Here is a 16421-nt window from a genome sequence, read left to right as displayed (position 1 = left end):
TATATATATATATATATTTATGTGTATGTATGTTTGTATGTTTGTGTATACATATATATATATATATATGTGTGTGTGTGTGTGTATTGTGTAGGTATATGTATGTATTGGGTGGGTGGGGTTTTTGTATGCATTTGTGGGGGGGTTGTATATATTTTGGGGTGGGAAGTTTTTTGGTATATATCCTGTGGGGGGAATTGTGTGTGTGTGTGGGGGGGTACGGAATGAGTGAGCGTGGGGTAATTGATAGAGGGACAGGAGAGGGGGTGAGTGAGGAAAAGAGGGAGTAAGAGTGAGAAGCAGGGGAGAGAAATACATGCGAGGTGGGAGGGTGAGACGGAAGGGAGAGAAATACATGGGAAGAGGGGGAGAGAGAGGAGGCTCGTGAGGTGTGAAATGGGGGGGGGGGGGGTGGCGGGCAATATCGCCGACACGGGGGGGGGCTGCTTAAAATGTTTATCCCGGGCCCCACGATTTCTGTTGGCGGCCCTGCCCCTAAGTCTCTCTTCTTCTGTACAGTAACCCCATTGCGTTCAGTTTAAAGAGAATATAATCCAAAAGCGCGAGCACAGATAGAAACATGAAAATACAGATGTAGCGACACTTACTGTCTCCGGAACTGCGGCCACGATGTGGGGGTGGGAAGGGGGGGGCGCGGAGGCCAAGCTTCCGAATCGGACTCCCCACAGCGATAATCCTTCAGCACCTGTTCAGTCATGGTGGCTTGCCCCGGCACTGTAAACTTGAAATTTTGTTACATCTGTAATAGAAAATATGTAATTGTTAAAAATCATTAAACACATTCTTGGGAGAAAAGATGTAATACACTTATTTTGCTTCTGCTACGTGTATAAAGGAAACATGAAAACAATCAATGTATTAGGGACACAGCATCAGCTTCACATATCCCTATATTTTTCATGATGCAAAATAATGTCCAAGCAGTGTGTAATTATAATGTAAAAATGTGTGATGCTGATCTTTCTTCCCCAATTGTAAAGACTACAGTACTTTATTCTTAAGCATCTCATAAGATACAATGTAGCTGTAACAAATATGAACAAGATTATTAGAACTGAAAAAGGGATTTCTTGAAGCTTTTATGTCTTCACTATAGCAATGAAAGAGTTCTTAACAAAACACGCTGACCATAGTTCTACAATGATCCAGGAATGTAACAAAACTTCTATTGTGAAGACATAAAAGCCGCAAGTGATCCTTTTCTCAGATCCACAAATACATTCATAACTGTTTTACAGCTCCTTTGCTTTTAGAGGTGCAGAAAAATAAAAAAAATCCTTCTTTTTTTAGAAAGGAAGAACATCATTCAATGTTAGAGAATTCACTTTGGTTGCACCTGACGAATGAGCAAACCATAGTGACGGCATTTATTTTATTTCAGACCTACATTGGAAATATTCTGCTGCTTGTTAATCCATACAAGGAACTTCCAATCTACTCAGCATTGGTAAGAACTTTTTTTTTCATCTTCACTTACATTCTGTAATTACGTACGTGTAGTTGACATGAAAAAAAAAACCATTAACTATCCCTAACACCAACAGTCGGTTTAACGCTTTATTTCTGTTTATAAGTGTATCAAACCATAGGAGGGGTGGAAAATGCATTTTAGATCAATACTTCCTTATCTTTAATTATGTCGGGTCCTTTCTATAAACATACCCAGTCTCTATTTAAACTTGCCTCCTGTATTTTATCATTAGCATTTATATAGGGAGAACATTCATCATTTTCACTGCCATTACTAAAATTATTGCTCTCCTATGTTGAAAGTGATCTTTGATATACTCTAAACTTAATCTGGTGGTTTTGTAGTTTCTCGCTTGAAAAGTCTCCCTGCAAGATTTTGTATTGTTTACAATATTGTAGATTGCGAATATGTATCTGTATTAATTATATCCCTTTTTACAGTAACTCATTTTCCCCCAAAGTGAACTAACCTTATCTGGTCCTTTCTTTGGTGGCACTTCTCTGCACTTGTACTGTATGCTGTTCTAATGAGGTGCATTTAGAGCAGTGTTTTTCAACAGGGTTTCCTAGCAATTCTTGGGTTTCCTTGGTTTCCCTAAAGGGGTCCCTGCAAATTTCAGGACATTTGAAAATTGTACCAAATACAAAACAATTTACAATGCTTCTGATCTCAGACACTATTAAAGAGGATGGGGGTTCCATACAATGCATCTGATCTCAGACACCCTATTAGAGAAGATTGTGGTTCCTTACAATGCATCTGATCTCAGACACACTATTAGAGGGGGTTGCATTTCGTCAATGCATCTGATCTCAGACGAGCTATTAGAGAGGGCAGGAGTTCCTTACAATACATCTTATCTCAGAAGTGCTCTTAGAGTAGTTGGGGTTCCTTACAATGTATATGGTCTCAGGCACACTTTTAGAGGGGGTTGGGGGTTCTTTCAATACATCTTACATATCATCCTGGATGGCCCTCCACCGACTTAAACTTAACATGTCAAAAACGGAGATCCTCATATTTCCTCCCAAACCTGTCCCTACTAGCTCCTTTCACATTACTGTTGGAAGTACCATCATACACCCAGGACTACAAGGACGCTGCCTAGGGGTCACACACTACTCCTCTCTCACATTCTCGTCTCACATTCAAAAGGTAGCTAAAACCTGTTGTTTTTTCCTCCGCCATATTACAAAGATACACACTTTCCTCTGTTGCTCGACTACTAAAACTCTGACACAGACCCTAATTCTCTCCCGTCTCAATTACTGTAACCTCCTGATGTCCGGCCTTCCTTTCTCTCACCTGTCTCCCCTACAATCTATCCTAAACGCTGCTGTCATTATTACTCTACTCTTTCCTAAATCTGTCTCAGCGTTTCCCCTGCTGAAATCCCTCTCCTGGCTTCTTATCAAATCCCGTATCACACACTCAATTCTCCTCCACTTTTAAAGCTTTACACTCTTCTGCCCCTCCTTACATCTCAGCCCTAATGTCTCGCTATACACCATCCCGACTCTTGCGTTCTGCTTAAGGATGTCTTCTCTCTAGCCCTATTGTATCTAAAGCCCTCTCCCGCCTTAAATCTTTCTCACTGACTGCCCCACACCTCTGGAATACCCTTCCCCTCAGTACCCGACTAGCACCCTCTCTATCCACCTTTAAGATCCACCTTAAAACACCCCTACTTATAAGTAGCTCCGTGGCTCTTACTTTATACCTCATACATAAACCTTGGCCCCTTGCAGATGCACTTACAGAACGCCCTCCTACTGTCTCTTTACGTTCTTCCTACTGACCAATTCGATGGTAAGCTCTTCGAAGCAGGGACTGCTTTTCCTAAATGTTACTTTTATGTCTGAAGCACTTCTTCCCTTTATGTGTTATTTGTATTATTTGTTATTTATTTGATTACCACGTGTATTACTGCTGTGAAGCGCTATGTACATTAATGGCGCTATATAAATAAAGACATACATACATACACATCTGATCTCAGACAAGCTAGTTGAGAGGGCTGGGGTTCCTTACAATTCATCTGATCTCAGATGTGCTGTTATAGGGCTGGGGTTCCTACAATGCATCTGATCTGAGACATGCTATTAGAGAGGGTTGGGGTTCCTTACAATGCATCTGATCTCAGACACACTATTAGAGGGATAAGGTTCCTTACAATGTATCTCATCTCAGACGCGCTATTAGAGAGGGTTGGGGTTCCTTACAATGCATCTGATCTCAGACACGCTATTAGAGATGGTTAGGGCTTCTTACAATGTATCTGATCTCAGACGCGCTATTAGAGAGGGTTAGGGTTCCTTACAAAGCATCTTATCACAGACGCACTATTAGAGTGGGTTGGGGTTCCGCAGAATTTCACAATATAATTGTAGGTTTCTTTAAACAAAAAAAGGTTGTACAACACTGATTTAGAGATTTACAGTATACAGGGATCATTTCATTTGATCTTTTTAATACTTTCCAGCATCTTTATAGCCTTATTGAGACGTAACACAAAACATATTTTCTAATCATGCCTGCATGACCGCCTCTTCTTGTCCTTATTCTGTTTCATTAAGCTATGTTATTTAGTCAGTTTATTACTTCTATCTAACAGCAGGATTTAGTTACTGTACATTGAACTTAATTAGACATGAAAACGTCCACGTTCCTAAGTACATCTGCAGAGAAACTGCATTGTGCCCTTGCTTTATTATCCTGCACATTGAGGCTTCTGTGCAAAATGCTGTGTAGATGTTTTCCTGTTCTGAGAATGAGATCAGCTCTATTCAAATAAATGGGACGAAAATCTTCTCTAAAGTCAGTACGGTACGATACGTGGCTTCACAGCATATTGAGTGGGGGCTTTGCTGGCTCTGATAATCTTTTACTACCTATACTAATCATTAATAAGCAAGAGAGAGCAGAGCTCTGAGTTGCTAATCTTGTCTTGTCTTCTTATCTCTAATAACGACTTAGGAGTTTCACTGTCATTGATATTGACCTTAATTCAATATCTATCATTACTTGGTTGAGATTATTTTTCAAATAGAAAAAACACATCTAGTGTACTCTGCTTTTGTAGCTCGTTATCTTTTGTAATCGAATCATTGACGATTAAAATATAAAATTCTTGCATTAATTGAAGATAACTACTTTACTATTTCTAGATGACATATCCTTATATCCTTATATGCAAAAGAGTTAACATTACTTTTGGGGCTTATTGTTACTGTCATGTTACATACTGTAGTAGCTCTTACTTGAATTATATTGAGGAACAATTTTTTTCACTACCCTTGCTTTCTCCCTAACACTCCATTTATATTGACTTTCTCATTCTGTAAGGATTTAGATTATTGCTCAATTAATTTTGCTATTAATATATGTTAATCCTTAGGATTCATTTGCATTTCAGGACATGCAATTTCTCAGAGTTCATTTTGAAGCATATATTGTGTTACTACAAATAAGGGTGGGCAATTTCACTGGTGTTTTGTCTCTAAGAAAATGTTGTTTGGTTTTTAATTGATTTTTGGTTTTAAATTTCATGATCTCCCAGTATAGTATTGCTTCTCATATTAGTGGCTGAATGGACAGCATGGCAAACTTCTCCAATTAGATGTCCGTAGATGTCCGTCTTTTAGGACTTATTACCTTTACTTAATTATTTTTCTGTTGTGTTATGTATATTGCTAAAAATAGATTTTCTTCATTTTGTGTAATTATGCTGGAATGTACTATAATAGTAGTAATATCAAATGGGACACTTACTGTATAAGAGAAACACCTCTGCACTTCCTTAACTCATGCATAACTTTTTTCTCTCTGATTCCTCCATTTCCCCCTTTCCTCTCCCTGACTATTACCTCATCTAATTTTCTCTCTCTGACTTCTCCCCTTCTCCACCTCCATCTACCCCTCGTTTCTGCAGAGACCTGCACTCTATTAACCTACAGTACCAGCTTTTGATTCCACTTTATGCTCCTCACTCTCCTCTCTCAGCTCTGCTCCATACTCTGACAACGTGGTCAGGAACTACAACATTGCCCTGTCCTCCTCTCTTGATCTACATGCCCCGCTTTCTCTCTGCCATTCTCGCCCTTCTAACCCCAGACCCTGGCTAAATTCCTACATGCATATGCTGCGCTTTTGCACTCGTTCCTCTGAACGCCTCTGGATGAAATCTCATACTCTCGTAGACTTCCTTCACTACAAATTTATACTATCCTGTTTCAACTCTGCCCTCTCTCAAGCTAAACAAACCTACTGCTGCGGCAGAGTTTATTTGAGCATTTGCCCGTTCTCTGCCGCAGCAGTAGCCTGGCGCGCGCCCGAGAGTGACGGGCGTGCGCCGAAGCAGCGGAAGAGCGCCCTCCGATCGGGGCGCTCTCCCTACCGCTGCCGGGTCCGCCGGGTCCCCCGGAACCCCCTGCCGCTGTCCCGCGATCGCGGGACACCAGGGCTCCCTCGGGGAGCCCCTGGACACGCGTGCAGGGGGCGCACGCTCCCGATGACGCGTGACCGCGCGTCTATGACGCGCGGCACGCCGAGGGGCGGCCACTAGCAAGCCGGGAGATTTCCCGGCTTGCGGTACCGACCACACTTCAATAAAGTGTGTCGGTACTGTACTTTTCTTCACTAATCAACACGCATAAATCTAATACGCCGACTCTTCTCTGTCTTTGACTCCCTACTCAGACCACCCTCTGCTCCCGGTTCTTTTTCCTCCATCTCGCCTCAGGACTTTGCCGATTATTTGAAGGAAAAGATGGAATCCATACATCAGGACATCTCCTCTGTATCCTCCTCCCATCCTACACTTCTTCCTAACTCTCCTTTCCGTGACTCTTTTTCTGCTGTCATAGAGGAGGATGTGTCATTGCTGATCTCCTCTTCTCCCTCTATGACCTGTCTTGTTGACCCCATTCCCTCCCATCTCCTAAAACCTCTTTCTCCTACTATAATCCCTACGCTCACACACATTTTTAACTTCTCCCTCTACTCTGGTACCTTTCCCTCTTCCTTCAAACATGCAACAGCTATACCATTAATCAAAACCAGCAAGCTTGACCCTACCGTCTTTCTATCGGCCTGTCTCCCTCTTGCCCTTTGCCTCTAAACTCCTTGAACATCTTGTATTCTCTTGCTTGCTCTATTTTCTCAACACATATTCTCTCATAGACCCTCTACAATCTGGCTGGAGGTCGGTTTTATCCAATCCCCACCTCGGCCTCACGGTCGCGTTCTGTTTATGGTGAGCACTACTTTACACTGGCTTCCGCACTGCTCATTCCACTGAAATAGCCCTCACTGAAATAACTAAGGACCTCCATGCTGCCAAAGACAGAGGTCATTACACTCTGCTCATATTACTTGACCACTCTACAATGTTTCATACTGTGGATCACCCTCTACTCCTTCACATTCTCCATAGTCTTAAGAGAGGACTTATTGTTGCTGAGATCCTGATGGTTTGATTCTTTATCTAAAACTGCATTTATACTCCTGTTGATTCTGGACTTTAGCCATTGGGCTTATACTCTGCTTTGATTGCACATGTAATTTGATTACTGGGTGTTGCTCTGGTGGTTGGGGATACAGGGTCGAGGGAAGTACCTTGTGGTCCGCACGGACCCGAGGGAACGGGCCTGAGTTAGGGGTCTTTCCCCCGAAGTGTTGCCCCCCTGCTTACCCTCCCCCATCATATTTGTAACCCCCCTACACCTTGTTTATTGTCTCGCCCACTCCCTGTCCCTGTGTTCATTTTCCCTCACCACCTCTGTGAAGGGTCCATTATTATTTACCCGCTTGTGCAACATCACTCCAAGTTTATTTGTACTATCTTGTGCTTGCATTAAATTATTTACTTTTTGGCTTATACCCTGTTTTGATATTTTTTTCCCGTAGTCAGTGAGTGCTGGAACTCTAGTTGATATTTGGATAAAGCTTTATCCTGGATTTCCTCTTACCTCTCCCATCGTACTTTCAGTGTCTCTTTAGCTAACACCTCCTCCTCCTCTATCGATCTCACTGTGGGGGTTCCCCAGGGCACTGACCTGCAATCTCTTCTCCTTTCTCTTTACACACTCTCTCTAGGTGACCTAATCACATCCCTTGGGTTCAAATATCACTTCTATGCTGATGACACATAAATTTACTTTTCAACTCCTTACCTTACACCTGCTGTACAGACTAAAGTTTCTGAATGTCTCTATGCAATATCATCCTGGATGGCCCTCTGCCGACTTAAACGTAACATGGCACAAACAGAGCTCCTCATACTTCCTCCCAAACCTGGCCCTACTACCTCCTTCCACATTACAAAGTTCAATAATAGTGCTCTAATGACTTTAGGTCATAAATCTTGATATAATCAGTCACAATATCTCTGACGAAGCGCCGAATAGGTGTGAAACGCGTAAGAGAAAGACCCCTTTTTTCCTATGCCTGTCTGCACCATGATGCTTTAATAAAGAAGTTTTTACCAACACTGCTGGAATCCTGCGCAATCCTTTACTGCTTGGCTGTGCTCCGCATCACCGTGCCTCGTGGAAACTACATGATCCTTCCACATAACTGTTGGATGTACCATCATTCACTCAATAGCACAAGCACGCTGCGTAGGGGTCACACTAGACTCCTCTCTCACATTCTCTTCTCACATTCAAAAAGTAGCTAAAACCTGACTTTTTTTCCTCTGCCTCTTTCCGAAATCTGTCTCAATATCTCCCCTGCTGAAACCCTCTCCTGGCTTCCTTTTGAATCTAAGACCTCTCCCACCTTAAACCTTTCTCACTGACTGCCCCACACCTCTGGAATGTCATTCCTCTCAATATCTGACAAGCACCCCCTCTATCAACCGTTAAGACCCAACTCAAAACACACCTGCATAAGGAAGCATATGAGTAGCTCTATGAGTGAGTTTTACACCGCATACATAAACCTTGGCCCCTGTCAGAAGAGCTTACCAGAATGCCCACCTACTGTCACTGTACATCCTTCCTACCAACCAATTAGATCATATGCTCCTTTTCCTAAATGTTTGTTTTATATCTGATGCACTTCTCCCCTTTATGTGTGTAACCCTGTGTCCCCCCCTCCCCACCCCCAATCTCACATAGGGTCTATCTTGGGGAAACTTGTGCCGGTTACTTATTTGAGTGTGGTGCAAACCTGCTGGTAACAGGGGACCCTGAGTCTCACGCATAGTGTTATAGGGGAATGACAGGACAAACTTCTGAGGTCTTGGCCGAATAGTACTCACAGGTGCAGCGCCTCAATCTCTTGCAGCCCCCAGAAGTTTGGGGAGAAGTCTCTGCAGGAGAATCTCTTTACCTTCTTCCTAATAGACTTCACTCTCAGGACAGAAGTATAGTAAAACACAGATCTCTTTAGTCTTTCCGTATTTAGCACAGCAGTCAGATCTCAGCTTGTAGGGCAACCACCCTCAGGATGTCCCTGGACCTCACTCCCAGCCAAAGGGCACGAGGAGCAGTCCCAGCTCTTCCCTTACTCTCTGGTAGAGTAAGGGGAACAGTCTCCCACCGCTCCCCTAAGGGAGGGCACACAGTGTACAAAGCCCTGCACACTGCACTTGGGTAGACCAGCCTCTCTCATGGTAGAGACAACTGCCTAAATACAGGAAGTACAGTGCCTTAAATGCAGATCCAGTAGGAACCACCCCGGTGCCTCTGATTGGACACAAGACCTGATTACACTACCTTCTCTGACTCAATGCACTGCAATGAGTGGGGAAAAACCCATAATTACTCCTGGAAAACCTACCATTACTAGGAATTATTGCCAGGAGGAGGGCAGACCTATAGCCCAAAACCAACCAGGGCTACATGTGTTGTTTATATTATTTGTTATCTATATGTGTATTACTGCTGTGAAGCTCTAGGTACATTAATGGCACTATAAAGACATACTTACATACATTACTGTACAATTTGTGTAATATAAAACTCAAAAAATCTAGGGAGTATCCATGTTAAATAAAATAGATAAAAAGTAACACAAGCAATGTGAAAATGTACATATAATTACCCACAATCTTGACCTGCAGTTTAATCCATGTATGGATGACGTGACAATGGGGTGATGCAGATTCTGGGCACACTAGCAAGGTACAGTATATAAAATGTAGAATACAGTGAGTGTTCCCAGCACTCCAATAAAGAGTATTACATTGTCCTTGAGGGAGATTGGGGGTCTCCCCACTGTTCCCTTTGCACCTACTGCATACATTATAACTTTAGATTCATTAATACTTTCAGTATATAAAATGTGCTCATTAGTTTCTTTTCTATGTAAATGAATAAAGTATTAGATTTTGTTGTTAGATTTACATCGTGGGCTATAGTGCTATACATATACTGTACTTTAAACTGCTCATGCCCAAAATAAGTGTCAAAATGTGTTAAAGATACAGCAAATAATGAACTATGGAATTAAAAAATACACCAGTAACTTTGCTAATTGTTTTTCAGGTCCCTCAATTATACCGTAACAGCTCTGGACGTTTGTGCTCCTCACTTCCTCCACACATATTTGCTTGTTCTGAGAGAGCTTACCATATGCTTTTCCAGGAGCGAAGACCTCAATGCTTTATCTTAAGGTATAACCGGTTTAGCACTACCATATTTATATTCTCCGTGCTCTGAATATAATTCTCCATGGAGTTTCCTGTCAAACACCATGTAACTGAAGGGTTTCTAGTCCTTACCAAGATGTACTTTAGAAGACGGTTAACTTCAAAATATCATATTAGACTTATATTATATGAAAAGATGTGTCAAACTTTCGCACAAACTCTTGAAACAGGTAAAAAAAAAAATCCCTTTTTTCAGCTGGGGAAAAAAATTGCGACCTTATGAGAGTTCGCAAACGATTTGTCAAGAGAGTGAGCACCCATTCATTTATATACAGTACCTCCTAAAATACTTTACGCAACATGGGAAGTTATAGAAAAACGTACAAAAATTAGCATAACATCTCTAATTATATGCTGTGAAATCAAAGTATCACTAATAGACCAGGAGTCATCAATCTCTGGTAAAACAGAGTTCATTTTGCACCCGGCAAAATAAGTTTTATGATCTAAGTCATCAAGATTGCGCAATAATTTATCTTGTGTGATATTTTTTTTTACTTAACACAATGCGGGAATTAACACGACCATTAATAATACATTAATTTCCGCATCGCTGTCGCATTACTAATATTTCTATCATGGGCTTCTATAATATCAATATTGTTGGTACATCAGCATGCTGCTGTAGCAACAACAAAACAATTATTATTCTTTTTTCAGAGAGTGGACCTCTAATAATGATTGCATCTTGCCCACAGGGTGAGGATATATTATGAATACATTGTAAAAGTATGATTGTATAGAGGTTAATAATAATGTATCTGTTGTATAACGGTGCAACCGAACGATTAGTCAGTTTTAGTTTTGTTTAGATTTCCCTGTAATTTGTTGTAGTGTCAGAATGTTTCCTCCATCATTTTTATTGGCAGTCTGTCTGTTCACAATGCCTCTTTCCTTCTATTATTATTGTGTCCTGGTTATGTTTCTTTTTATAGCAGTAGTAGCTGTGCAGCTCTCTCCCACATGTTAAGTACTGTACCTTGTTTGTTTTCACTATTTATTGAATATGTTGAATGGTACTATAGGAGTAATTTATTCACCTGTGATAACCTTTAGACACCATTACTGTCCATTCAAGAGAATTGTTACAATACCAAAGTACATAAATATAGCAGGTGTAATTCGGTAAAATACTCTACTGTATCTGCTTGTGTCTTATATTGATCCAGCACACTGCTGAATAACACATTATGTGAATTCAAATGAACATACACATTGCCAGTTTTGAATGCGTTTCTCGCAGATTGGATTAATTTTTTAGATCAATATTAAATAATGGTGGTAAAATAGTATGCACATAAATAGTACGTAATAGTGATGAAAATAAAGCGGTAGAGTGTAAATCAATAAGTGGAGTTGAATTAAAGATGCAGATCCCCCTAGGTCTAAGAGAACTGATGGTAGTGATATATTTACTGGACTGAATGTAGGGAATGTATGCCTTCAAAAAGTTTAACAATACTTTTGAATGTTTTTTTGCGCAAGGTAATTATGTCATCATTAGACCTGTAGCTATTGTAGAGGACAGTACAGTTGGTATTAGAGCAAGTTTCATGGGAGGCATTTTTCCCTTTTTTTTTTTCTAAAGTAGCATGCTGCATTCATAACTTGTTTTAAATGTAATTGTTCTGTACATGAAGTAATTTACTGTATGTCTGGAGTACTAGCGATTGGATAAAAATGTTGGGGAAAATCCAATCTGTCCGAAAAATCCAAGTTACCGTAATTGCATGTTAGTTTCATTATCCCAGAAGTATTCGAATGCCTGGCATGTTGCAGGGCCTCCAATTGTAAGCAAAATATGAAGTTAGAAAAACTATAGATTGAAAAAGGGGAATATAATAATCCTGTTCAAACCTGCTCACGAGTCAATCTCTTCAATAAACATGACAAAAAAGTTATGTTATCTAAAATAATGCATTGTTTGTGGGGAATGGTTACACCCAAGGAAAATTTTGATATCCATATAAAATCACCTATTTTTTTTTTTTTTGATAAATGTTGTTACTCAATTTGTCACATGACTTAAAATTGTGGGATGACAAATTGTGTGTGCAAAACAAAAAAGGGAGAGATAAATTATTCCCCTATAGTTGCACTCAATACCCCATCACAAGATAAAAATGAACTTTTATTGTGTATACATAAGTCTGAGATTATAAAGCCTGTGATTGCGCTCGCTCGCTTTATGCTGGCTGATGTTTTATTTTTAAATGGGAAAATGCACTATTATCCATATCTGGAAAATAGTAATTGTGCCCTTTTCTGTACTGTATGTATTGGGCGGGGTGTATTTATTTGAATGCATTGCACACTTTTTTCTGCACAGGATTGATATTGCAGGCCAGCGGACACCCGCGGGGACCACCCAAGGACCCACGGACACCCATGGGGCACCCAGACACCCCCAAATAACCCATACCAGGCATGTAACTCGGGAAGCAAGGGGTCCCGAGGCTGAAATCAATGTGGTTCAGCTCAGGGAGCCCTGCTCCCATACGCTATTAGTAAAAATTAAAGCAGCTTCATTACCATAGCGGATAGCCGCTGCGGTAACAATGTGTTTGAGTTTAGTTGGGTTTTGATACTAGCGTGCAGTAGCAGGGTGTCTTCTGAGGTGAACCACATTGCTTTCGCCTTGGGACCCTCTACTTCCTGAGATACAGGCTCCGTTATTGGGTGCCGGTATCCCCTGCAGGATTTAAATCTCATAGTCATGTGCCGCGGGAGATTTAAAAGCACAGGGGATACCGGCACCCCGTACCGGGGCCTGTATCTCAGGAAGTAGGGGGTCCCGAGGCAAAATCAAATTGGTTCAGCTCTGGAGACCCCCTGCTCCCACTCACTATTATCAAAATCAATCATTTTACTGCACGATTGCCTGTAAGAGCCGTGCATGGAGATGCAGCATCTCCATGCAGCTCTTCCAGGCTGCAATTTTTTCTATCAGTTGCCGCTCGGTAGGATTTAAAGCGCCATAGCACTGATAAAAAAACTGGTCGGACGATAGTGCATTTTTTTATCTGCCTTTTAAAAAATGGCGTTCATTGATAGTGAATACCATTTTTGCCCTCATGTTTTAGTGTGCAATAAACCAATAGAAAGTCGGGCGCCAATGCACTTATTTTATCACCGCTTTGTGAATAGGCCCCAGAGAATGTATCATGTGTTGCTGCTTTAAGCTTCCTTGCGTTGCTATAGCAGCTATAGAAGCTACACCAGATCCTTTTTTTGAAATAGGCGGACATATTGCGTTCCCTGGGAAGCAGAATCTTCACTGATCGATCATGGAAGAACGAATCAATCGGCAGCTTAGATAATTGCATTGCCGTAAATGCAAGGAACTGCTGCAATTATTATTATTTTCTTTTTTTAATCGGGCAAAAGGAAATGCCCCTTTAATTGGACTTATAAATTTGTTTTAGGTTGCAAGCATAGCCCCATCTTTTTTTTAAAACTGTGTAATGTACTGTAGTTGTTGTCTCTATAATTTATATTCCTCAAGGAAACTGTGAATATGTAAAGGTCACATTGATAATTCTGCTGCATGCAGAAGCCATTAGTGACACTATGATCCATTAAAAACCGTAATTGAGTAATTTTGCAACAAAACCCATGGCAATTTACTTCATAGGCTTCATTTAAAGAGAGATAAGACCGAGAAAATAGTTCAACATTTTATTTTATATTTTTTTTTCTTTCTTTGTAAGAAGTTGGTTGATGGAGTATTTTGCTTTGGAGTATTTCACAACATGCTGTATGCCATTTTCTCACAGGCACTCTTTTTTTTTGCAAGATAACTATCTTAAACATTCTGACTTTGCCTATTAGAAAACTAAACACCATTTTTTTCCTTCTCATTCCACTTTCAAAATATTATTTTGTTTACCATTCTCCCTCATTGGGATAACTAAAAAATAATTTGTGTTGATTAGAAGGTGGTTATTTTTTCTTGATTAAGATTTACAGTTTGTAAAAGCTGTGGAAGCTTTAGAAACACTGTATTGGAGAAGCACAACATGGAAGCTGTGAGTTTCTATAAAATTATGAAAACAGGTATGTTGCCCTTTTTGTGAACCGGCTGACCCACCCAATCCCACATTGGCCCCTCGTGGTCTAACCGGTCCCTTTCCCTGCAACACACCTGCTCTAAAGGACTACTGGTACTGCATAACCTGTGTGGCTCCAGGAGATCTGAGCCTCCGCTAGCTGGGAGCCTGGGGAAACCCTTACCCTTACTTGGTGCAGCGCCTCCACTTACCCAGGATCCCCCGTGAGGAAAGATAGCCCTGAGTAAGAAATACAATAACACTTATAGATAAACAATACTAACTCTTTACTTAACACACATATAACACATTACATAACATAACCATAACCAGATGCTCTACCCGCATCACATCAACCCAATGTCTGGTGTACCCCACCCAGTGTCCTGTGATCACCCCACACCCAATGTCTCGTCCTCCTACGAAAGGTCGTGGGTGACTGCGCAGTCACTATTTAAGCTAGGGCCCAGTTGGTGCACTTAGAATATGGAAGATACCTTCCGAGCACTCCGATGCTCGGGACCGCAACACACTTTCTTCAAAAAGGGTCAGACGTCCGTCTGATCCTATTCCAGGTACTCTGCCGGTGGACCCCAACGAGGGTCCCACCGCTCCACGGGACTGCAACCGGATCACGGCAACACCAACCGCATGGGAACCGGAACCGCCTTCCTATCAATACCTACTACTTGAGTGACAGCAACCCTAACCTAGGGCCTGTCCCTGAAGAACCGCAACCTGGGATGGCTTGGGGAAAACTCCTAGGGCCTGTGGACAATAACCGCCCCCCTTCCCCTAGCTACCCAGTCTCAACTGTATCTGCTAATCCTAGCAGCCTAACACACCTGCAGCCAACATTCAGCTTACACTGTCAGCCTGCAGGGATTCACACCGTGCACACACACTGCACGCACTGCGCACAGCACATGCAGCGACACACACCCAGACAGCTGCAATCACACACAGCCACCCGGATCCCGCAGCAATCCCACTGCTTGCACACTGTGCCTCTTTGACAGTGCCCACAGCACTCTCCGCTGTGGCACTACCAAACCAGCACTTCCCACACTCAAGGGTCACCTCCCTAGCTAAGGCGTCCCTCCTCAGTCTAAGGCGTCCCTCTTCAGTTACCCCCTACCCTTACCCGGGAATTGGGGCCTGCCTGGGGATCTAGGGAGAACCCTTACCTGATGCAGGAGCCACGCGCTCCCTGCACCCTTCCTACTCCTTCCTCTGCTCTGCCTGACTCACGCATGCAAAGCCCGGGAAATGTATCTATATTCCCGGGCTGAGCTTCCTCCAGCCCTATTGGCCACACTCAGGCACCTGATGCCTGTCTCCCTAAGCCTCCTGGGAATTGTAGTTCCCAGGGGGCTGTCTATGTATTGGGGCCGCGTGCGCACTTGCCCTGCGCATGCGCGAACCCCTAATGGCCGCCTCAACCTCTCTATTCCCTGTCCTGCCCTCGCGCGATCTCTCTGGGGCCTTCCCTGCACTTTGTACCTACTGCGCATGCGCGAGCTAACGCGCAATGGCGGCGCACTCTCCTCCAGCCGCCGAGCCGGTGGCAACGCGATCGCGGCCCTAGCGACGGCCCGATCGCGTCCCTGGCAACCAGCCTGCACCGCTCCCTGCACTGGCCCCCACCCTCGCGAAGTGCCGGCGGGTCCGTCAAAGCCTCCGGCGGCACCCGCCACCGCACGGCACTCGCGGAGGGGGGCCAGAAAGTTCAAATTTACCTCGGGGCTACAGGTAAAACAGTTATCTGTGTTGTTTTCCTGACTACTGTATATGACAAGAGAAAGTGAAACCTCCCATATCTTCATCCTGCTGACAAAATGTCTTAAGGGGAACCTTTAGAGGAAAACTAGGAAGATCTCTTTATCTACCAATCTCTCTTGTGGGATTAGTGACCTTTATTAAGATAGAACATATAAAAATGATCCTTTAGCTATGTATTTGCATGTTCCCCAAATACATAGAATGAGCAGGGTCTTTAAATACTTCAGTTAATTAGCCAATTTATCTTTGGGACAAGGTTGAACTACAGCCCTAGAGATTTGCAAGCTGCAGGATAACAGACTCTAATGTTTTCCTTAAATCCTCTCATTCATAATCAGGTCTTAAAGACATTGGATGATTATAGACTTCCATAAATTTACTTACTAAAAGTGTCTAAAATGTATTGTAGAACTTGCTTTACATAGATAAGTCAGTGACCTAC

At 42.3% G+C, this 16421-nt stretch overlaps 1 protein-coding gene across 6 annotated transcripts in view; it reads left to right on the top strand.

Annotated features, from left to right (window-relative positions):
- MYO16 (myosin XVI) overlaps window positions 1–16421 on the top strand; it is a 539667-nt gene that overhangs the window by 216973 nt on the left and 306273 nt on the right. For all 6 annotated transcript variants that reach the window (XM_075590716.1, XM_075590715.1, XM_075590717.1 and 3 more), the window contains 2 exons: window positions 1403–1468; window positions 9985–10112. In XM_075590716.1, coding sequence (XP_075446831.1) covers window positions 1403–1468; window positions 9985–10112 — 194 coding nt within the window. The remainder of the gene's footprint in view (window positions 1–1402; window positions 1469–9984; window positions 10113–16421) is intronic.

Source organism: Ascaphus truei, chromosome 3 (assembly GCF_040206685.1).
Source record: "Ascaphus truei isolate aAscTru1 chromosome 3, aAscTru1.hap1, whole genome shotgun sequence".
Classification (NCBI taxonomy): domain Eukaryota; kingdom Metazoa; phylum Chordata; class Amphibia; order Anura; family Ascaphidae; genus Ascaphus; species Ascaphus truei.
This window is presented reverse-complemented; position numbering and strand designations above follow the sequence as displayed.